We start from the raw sequence: 8,760 nt of genomic DNA on the forward strand, positions 1-8,760 counted from the left end.
GTTTATATGCCAAAATTTCAATAAAAAGAGAAAAAAGAGAACATGAATATTTTTATAACTTTATATGAAAATTAAATGTGCTCTAAATAATATCTTATTTCTTAAAAATATAATAATAATAATAATAATAATAATAATAATAATAATAATAATAATAATAATAATAATAATAATAATAATAATAATAATAATAATAATAATAATAATAATAATAATAATAATAATAATAATAATAATAATAATAATATGTAACCCAAGAAATATATTTTTCTATATCAATTAGGTGTGCTCCAAATATAGTAAATTTTAAAATTTATGATGCTTAAGCTCCATAGAAATCTCTTTTAAGAAATTAAAAATAACTTTAAAATAAAACTTAACAATCATTTTAAAAATCAAAATTAAAACACTCCTTTTTAAAATCAACCTTGAATAACATCTCTAAAATATTAAAACAAGCATTTTTTTTCCAAACCACTTGGAACCAACCTCTCTAATAAAACTAATGCCTTTCATATCACAAAAAAAAAAAAAAAAATTCAAAATTTAACTAACATAAAATTTATTAAATTCAATTTTACAGAATTTATTAAATCCTAATTCAATCGGACTTGCAGCCAATGAGCCTTTGTGCTCGATAATGGCGGCAACAAGTTTGGGCTAAAGGTCCTTCCTTTCAGTCGATCTGCGGCAAGCTCAAATGGAAATAGCTATAACCCCGGCTGTATGTCCACTCTTTCGGTCGTTATCTTCTTCTCCGCGTGCTATCAAGTTGCGGCGTGCTAGGGTTTACTCGAGTCCAGGCAGCTTGTGCCAGCAGGTGCGCTATTCTTTTTGTTATTGATTCCCTCACTTGCCGGCCATGGATGGACTTTTGACAGTAGGATTTAAACAATATTTAGAATACGTAGTTTGGAATTGCAGTTTTTGTTGTTCGTTGGAGTACGTGAGCTTCCAGTAATATTGATTTTGTGTATAATAACTGATTGAGGAGAATTCATTAGATAACCAAGGTAACGTTTTTCCCCTCCCGATGAATACAGGCACAAGTAATGCAGCAATGGAATTTAAGAGATAGAAAGCTTGAGGAAGCTGAGATTTCTGCCATTATCGGTTCATGTAGATGTTACATAATACCAGATTTTGCTCAGAAGGTACTCTATGAAATGAAAACTCAGGGCATCCAACCTGAAGTTGCTACCTTGTCAGCTCTCTTGCTTTGTTACTTGGAGAGCGGACTTATAGATGAAGCTGAGGCATTGTGGGGTGAGATAATGAATAGCGCAATTGTGCCAAGCATCAGGGTTGTTTCATGTTTAGTGGACACCTACGTGAGAACCAGACGGTTCGAGGATTTTATGCGGATTCTAGATGAAGCTGCCTCTAAAGATTTAAGTTTTGCTTCTCAGCTTTATTCTGCAGCTGTGACTTGCTTTGGGAGTGCTGGACAGTTGGAGAAGATGGAGTCTGTTGTTAAGAACATGGTTTCTAGAGGTTTTAAGGTAGATTCTGTCACTGGGAATAACTTTCTTAAGTACTATAGCATGTATGGTACCCTTCTAGAGATGGAAGCTGCTTATGAAAGTTTGAAGAAATCTAGAATTCTTATAGAGAAAGAAGCAATTAAAGCAATGGCTTTGGCATACATAAGCCACATGAAGTTCTATGACCTGGGTGAATTTTTAAAGGATGTTGGTCTTCGCAGGAGGAACACTGGGAACCTTCTCTGGAACCTGCTGTTGCTCTCTTTTGCCGCCAATTTCAAAATGAAAAGCCTCCAAAGAGAATTTTTGGCCATGATTGAGGCTGGATTCTCCCCTGATATCACGACATTCAACATAAGGGCACTAGCATTTTCTAGAATGGGCTTGTTTTGGGATCTCCATTTGAGTGTTGAGCATATGGCATTCAAAGGTGTAGTCCCTGATCTTGTGACATATGGTTGTGTTGTGGACGCTTACTTGGGTAGAAGGCTTGGGAGGAACTTATCATTTGTTTTAGATAAAATGAATGTGGATAATTCTCCAGTGATTTTGACTGATCCATTAGTTTTTGAGGCCTTTGGGAAAGGAGATTTTCATTCAAGCTCAGAGTCTCTTTTGGAGGCCAGAAGTCAAAGAAAATGGACATACTCTAAACTTATTGCAATTTATCTGAGAAAACAATATAGGTCTAACCAACTATTTTGGAATTATTGAAGGGTTTAATGGTCTTTAAGGGGTTTTTGAGTGCAAGTGTCTGTGTTTCAAAAACTTCGTTATTTGAATTGATGATGCATTTACAGGTTTCTCTTTCAACTTGGTGTTTCTCGAAGTCTTTGATATTATTTGAAGGTTTAGTTTCTTCTTTCTCTTACTTTATTTCATTAGACTATCCATTGGTGCATAATCTGTTTTTGGATATACAAACAATGAGTAGATTTATAGATCCCTCTTCCGTTATAGTTTTATACTCGGCAATAATGATAGTTGCAAACTCATTGTAGTGACTTATTGTCGTTCATTGCTCAATCGTTTTCGTTTTTATTTCAAAACTTTGTTCTTAATTACCTTGTCTGATGGTCATCTTTGAAAATGGGAAGCGGCAGCAGTTTTTGTTTCAAGCGAGTCTTTTAAAACTATTAAAAGAAGGCTGAGCTTCTTTGAATGAGATTTCATTACTGAGCCAAGAACTGTCCTTAGAATGAGATTTCATTACCGAACCAAAAATCATATTTAACAATCATTTACAAATGGAACTATTTGAGGAAGTTTAAAGCCTTTCTACGAATATCAAGGAAGACTTGGCTCATGGAATTGGGTGTGACCACATTTAAACTTAATTCAAATTTTCCTAACTCAAGTCCTTACAAACACATGGAAGTTTATATTTTAACAATTAAATGTGGAAACTTAATGGACACAAAGGTGCAAAAATGGAGAGATAAGCTATAGAAATGTGATAGACAAATTTATATGAGTGTATGCCAATCGCATAAAAAAAGGGTATTCCTTTCACATTTTGCATTAGATATTTGTGTTCACCACTGCTTATTTTGTTTGGTAACTTAGGTGCTTGGCATATTAATTGTGTTAGATAATCTTGTTGAATTAATCATTACTCTTGAATTTTATAGTTCTATTCACTAGCTTAATCATTTATTGTGCAACATAGTTCAGTTATGTGGCATCACATTTATAGGATTGATTAATTTGATTGCAAGTGTGTATTAATATATACTTCAAGCATAAGCAGTTAACTTAGTAAGTACACAAAAAGTCAATCTTGTTACAGAGATATGAAAATAGAATTTTATGTGGTTTGTCTCCCCAAATGATCTACGTTCATGCATAATTTCCACTCAAAGGGTTCCACTAATTTGATTTCTACCACGACCACATGCTCCTTATTTAATCGGTGGAAAAGTTATCACAACATCACAACTTCACCAACTCACAATCACCATACAGGCGAGTGCTACCCAAATATCTAAATATAATAGTATAGTCAACCCATGCTCCAAATACAAAATTCAAAATAAATTAGCAAACAATATGTTCCAACACTTGGAGTTGATCAAAGAGCTATCATTTATAATTCTTATTATCAAACTCTAATTTAATATATTAAAGATATAAATCTGAAAATACTCTACAAAAAGCATCAAAAGATCAAAAGTTTTAACAAGATGAAGCCTTTGAAATTTCTTTCTTGAAACTTTAGGGAAGTTTCGTACATTAAAGCTTTCAAGAAGCACAAATCTATTATTTTTTCATCTCATTATATGAGGTATTTATAGATTAGCATATATATTCAAATAGTTTTGAAATATTTTTAAAAAGATTCTAAAATCCTCCCAAAAAGGCAAATAGCCCTCCATGGCTTGTTAAACTTGTCATTGTTGGGCAAGTAGGGCAAAATTAGGGTGCTAATGTACTTGGTGGAATAGTTTTAGTGCCCTTTGTTCTAGGTGATACCAAAGTTAACCCAAACAATAGTAATAAAACAAATATTGTTACTGGAAAAGCAAATAGAAGGTTATGAACAACACGCTGGAATAGGAAATAACACCAGACATGACATCCAACTCAACTAGGGCTTTATTCCAATGTGGTCGGTGGTCGGTTAGGTGAATTGTGAATTGGACGGTAGGAAGATGGTAAGGGCTTGTGGCTAGTTGCTAGAGGAAAGGTAAGGGTTTCAGCTGGCTGTTGGAGGAAAGGTGGGGTTGCGGCCGATTGTAAGAGTGAAGGTATGGTTGCGGCTGGCCACATGGGGAAGTAAAGGGTTGGCTGGAGGTGGACGACAAAGTGGAAGGGCAATCGTTACAAGAAGAGAACAAGGAGGGTGGAAAGGGGCAGCAGGAAGGTGTGGTTGCCATATGAACAACACAAAAACTATTCTACAGGGGTGGCTGCAGCAAATACGACGTTGGTTGCAACAAAGGAAAGGATGCGACGAAGGAAATTTGAGGTTAGTCACTTACTCAGAATGAGATACGGCCGGAGCATGACTCACTCTTGGATACAACACTAAAAGAGAGAACTGGAGACACTAACTGCTGTCTCAACAAAAAACACAAGAAAAACTAAACTTAAAATTTTAGAAAAATAAATTTATATTAATATGATAAGTAGGAGTGGCCTAAGAGGATCGACCGACTCCTCCACAGCGAAAATATCTGGACTGGTTTGGTCCAAGCATGAAAGTGGGATCCTTCTTTCCATCGTTGGAAATTTCAAGTGGGATACGACCCATGTCAATCTCATGGGGTTGGGGGAGCTTCGATCTCATTTGTCGGAGCTTTTGTCTGCACGTTGAAGGTGACAATTGTTGTAATATCTCGGGGTTGAAAAGGTCTTCGATGCATCAATATGAGCATCTTGATCTCACTTTTGGTTGCATTGTCCCCCCAAAACACCTGAAAAGGTTTCCCTGCTTGCAAGCAGACATTCAGATTGGCCCAACCATTTAGTGGTGCACTGCTAAATTGGACAACTTTGTGCCAAGTATATTTTGTAGGGTCTTTCAAAGGTAGCTCAAGGTTGGCTCATCCCTATCTAACGTGAGGACTAACTGGAGTCCCCCTAATGATGGTGGTTATAACAACAATCTGCCTATCAGGATATCCCGAAATTCTCTCTACAGTGGCTGCCCTATGTCTGAAACTGGTTCTTCTGTTCGCTATTTATTTTTATGATCACCAAAACCAATCCCACTGGCGCTTCTCCGCTGGCAAGAGCACATGTAACCTCAGATTCCGTAGAAGGTAGGAGAATTATGTGTTTTTATCCTTGGTGAATAAGCAGGTATTTTTGAGTCCATCATGTTAAGTTTTGTGATCAAACTGTTGTGGTCTCCCCAACAGGATGTGATGGAGATCATGGGCACCACATCGCACCTAACCTGATCTTGCAGCTGGTTCCCAATCGAAAACTTCATGGGGCATCTTTTGTGACCCTGTTCTTCTTATTCAACCATGTTAAGGAATATAGTTGGGAATGCTTCTAAGTCGTGAGGCTCAACTTGTCCATCATCTATAGATGCCACATTCTTATTGCTACATCCATTGATGACGAGGCTGCATATCTTTCCCCACACAGTGCACCAGGTGTGGAATATATTACGGCGAAGCCATTGTTGCATCCTTGTACCCGTAGTCTGAAGGACCCGTTGAACCACAAGCATCCTGCCATCATCTGGTGAAAGTTGGTATACCTCACCCTACTCTTCATCTTCCTACTCATGCATCTCCTCCACCACCCTAGTGAATGAGACAACTCTACTTGTGGGGAAACTAGAGGTGTTATGCCCATATTCATGTCATCTGAAGCTTTTTCTCGCTGGCACACTGTGTTGGATGTGCTACTCTGATCACTCACTCTGAGAGGCTCTGTTGTTCTCCTGATCTGTTTTTTTAACTCTCTTAGGTAGTTGTCTAAATGACGATGGGTGTTTGCTCTGCTTCTGCTGTCTCTCCACCTTTAGTGTCAAGGTCTGAACATCGCCCAACGACTAGTAAGATTGTAGCTAAACCATGTTGTCAATGGAGGGCTTCAGGCCTCTCAAGTACTTGACTATCATGTGCTCCTTTAACTCTGTCAGCTAATATCTCAGCTTAAATTGCATAAGTTTTGTAACGTACTCCACTGATAGTTTCCTCTGGTGTAGGTGATTGAGCTTCAAGAAAATATCTTGACACTAGTGTGGGGGTAAGTATTGCCTCGGCATTTATTTCTTCATCTTCTCTCAAGTAGTAAACTTGCTCCACCCTTCTCTCTGTCTCTCCCTCTTCAAATTCTCCCACCACAATGAGACATTTTTCTTCAGCTTGGTGGCGACAAGCTTCACTTTTCTGTCAACTAGCACCTCCTTGTATTCAAAGATCCTCTCGACAGTCTGCAGCCACTCAATGAAGCGATTCAGATTCATTCTTCTCCCAAAATTTGGTATATCAAATTTCCCTCTTAAATCTCTATATCCTTCAATAGACATCTCTTCTCTTGGTCTCCTCCAATAGTATACACTAAAGCTTTGTGGCCTTCCTACCTCTTCTTTGAAATCATCTCTACGAAAGTGATTCAGGTGTTCTTCCCTCTCTCCTTTTTGGATCTCGCTACCACGCTCGTAGGTGACCTCTTCTTGGGTTCTTTCCTTAATCTCAACAATCCATTGTTGAAGGCGATGAAGTTCCTGTTGCACCTTTTCCATGTTAAGCTTTTGGTCGGCGTTTGATACTTGTCTCCTCGATGGCATGATTAGGGCATGGGTATATAGGGTGGCAAAGAAGAGTTTTGGGTTTTGGTAGTGGGGATTTAGGTAACCTTACGATGGGACTAGGGTTATGCTAGTTTTGATACCAATTGATATCGGAGTTAACCCAAATAACAATAAGAAATAAATATTATTACTAAAAAAGTAAATAGAATACAACCAACACATTGGAATGAGAAATAACAACTGACACGACACCCAACTCAATCAGGGTTGTATTCCAACAGTGTTGGTGGTCGGTTAAGTGAGTTGGACTTTAGGAAGATGGCAAGGGGTTGTGGTTGGCTGTAAGAGGGAAGGTAAGGGCTGTTGCTGGCTACAACAAAGGTGGGGTTGCGGCTTGAAGCAGGAGGGATGGTAAGGTTGTGACTGGTTGTAGAAGTGAAGGTAAGGCCTGGCTGGAGGTGGACAACTAGGTGGAAGAGCGAAGGAGAGTGAAAAGGGGTGGCAAGAAGGTGTGATGGCTGCAGGAATAACACAAAAATTGTTCTCCGGGTGTGGTTGCAGTAGGCACGACGATGATGACAACGAAGAGAAGAATGCGGGGAAGGGAGAATTAAAGATAGTCACCACCGCAGGACAAGATAAAGCCGGAGCATCACTCAATCTCGAATACAAACTTATAAGGAAAAATTGGAGATGCTGACGACTGTTCTAACAGAAAAAACAACGAAAACTAAACCTAAAACATAAGAAAAGTAAATATATTGTAATGTGATAACTAGGGTAGCCCAAGAGGACTGAACAACTCCACCACAATGAAAATACCTGTAGAACTTCGGGCTAGGCACAAAAGCAGGAAATTTTTTTTATTTTACTTGTAATCTAATGGATTTAAATTTAATGTATAACATATTTTTTGTTGTTTTGTTTGTAAATAATCTAATGAATACCATGGAATCTAAATTTTGCTTTGTTTCACTAAGGATTGCATACTTTTATAATTAACACAATGAATATATAATTAACTATAATACATGCTTAGGCAAATTGAATGGAAGTTATGGAACATATAATTTGAGTAAATTTGGCAACATTAAAAACATCTAATTAAGGTGTATCAAGATATTACCACTAAGCTTATTTTGATACAATTTGAATAATTAAGCTAATTTATTGAATTTGTGAAATATAATAAGAAATTTGGGTTCATATAAATTTGCTAACACTGATGCAATAAATTGATAATAACAAATCAAGCATATGATTACTGATATAATATTAGTTGAAGTATTTTTTTACAGATAAATAAATATGAAATAAATCAAACAATTGGGAACTCAAATAAATTTCAAAAAATATGAATTATCTTCTACAATATCTAAACTTATATGGATAAAATCTATTCCATTTTAGTTAGATGTGTTTATCATCTATAACTAGATTGGTAAATCTACTCAATTAATTTAATATGACTCTATTAATACCCACAATGTAAGCTATACCATAACGATGGATTCCTATATGTTAACTCTTGTGTTCATAAATCGTACACTTAAGGTAAGACGACACAAGTCAAGTCCAGCTTAAGTTATCACCAACGCAAGCTTGGGTCATCTATCTCATAATGCGCTTGAGCTTAAGCTTCAGTTGAACTCTTGTGATAAGCTCAAACTGAGTTCGTATAACAAACTTAAGAATGTTGTTTTGGGTTCCTTTTCTATACCCAAATTGATTTCTTTCAGCTCATCAATTGTAGATTTGATTTCTTCTTTTAATTCTGGAGGCACATCTTTAAGGACAATCTTTAAGACTGTCTGACATTTTTATACATTCATTATTTAGATCATTTGTAACAACCAAACAAAATTTTACATTATCTGCAAACCCAACTATTCTTAATCCTACATGTTCTTTTAAATTAAATTTATAATTTCGAAAACCTCAATGTAAAAACGAGGAAGTCAACTAGGCTCATTGGAGAGGCATTGACAGAGGAAGTCACAACTGAAGGTCATTGATTAATATATTGAGTGTTGAGGAAGGTGGAGACCCGGTCCACTTCCT

At 36.7% G+C, this 8,760-nt stretch overlaps 1 protein-coding gene across 1 annotated transcript; it reads left to right on the forward strand.

Annotated features, from left to right (window-relative positions):
• Positions 1-636: 636 nt before the first annotated feature.
• On the forward strand, positions 637-2,328 carry LOC110032970 (pentatricopeptide repeat-containing protein At3g42630). Its single transcript, XM_020736782.1, has 2 exons — positions 637-820; positions 1,044-2,328. Exons 1-2 carry the CDS (start codon positions 701-703, stop codon positions 2,196-2,198), a joined length of 1,275 nt encoding a protein of 424 aa, XP_020592441.1. The 5' UTR covers positions 637-700; the 3' UTR covers positions 2,199-2,328.
• Positions 2,329-8,760: the final 6,432 nt, after the last annotated feature.

This window comes from Phalaenopsis equestris, unplaced genomic scaffold, assembly GCF_001263595.1.
Source record: "Phalaenopsis equestris unplaced genomic scaffold, ASM126359v1 Scaffold000002, whole genome shotgun sequence".
NCBI lineage: Eukaryota > Viridiplantae > Streptophyta > Magnoliopsida > Asparagales > Orchidaceae > Phalaenopsis > Phalaenopsis equestris.

Excerpts from the sequence above, each read along its gene's own strand:
- LOC110032970 (XM_020736782.1), top strand. The coding sequence starts at position 701 with ATGGAAATAGCTATAACCCCGGCTGTATGTCCACTCTTTCGGTCGTTA. Across the intron at positions 821-1,043 it reads CAGGCAGCTTGTGCCAGCAG|GCACAAGTAATGCAGCAATG; the intron begins GTGCGCTATTCT and ends CGATGAATACAG.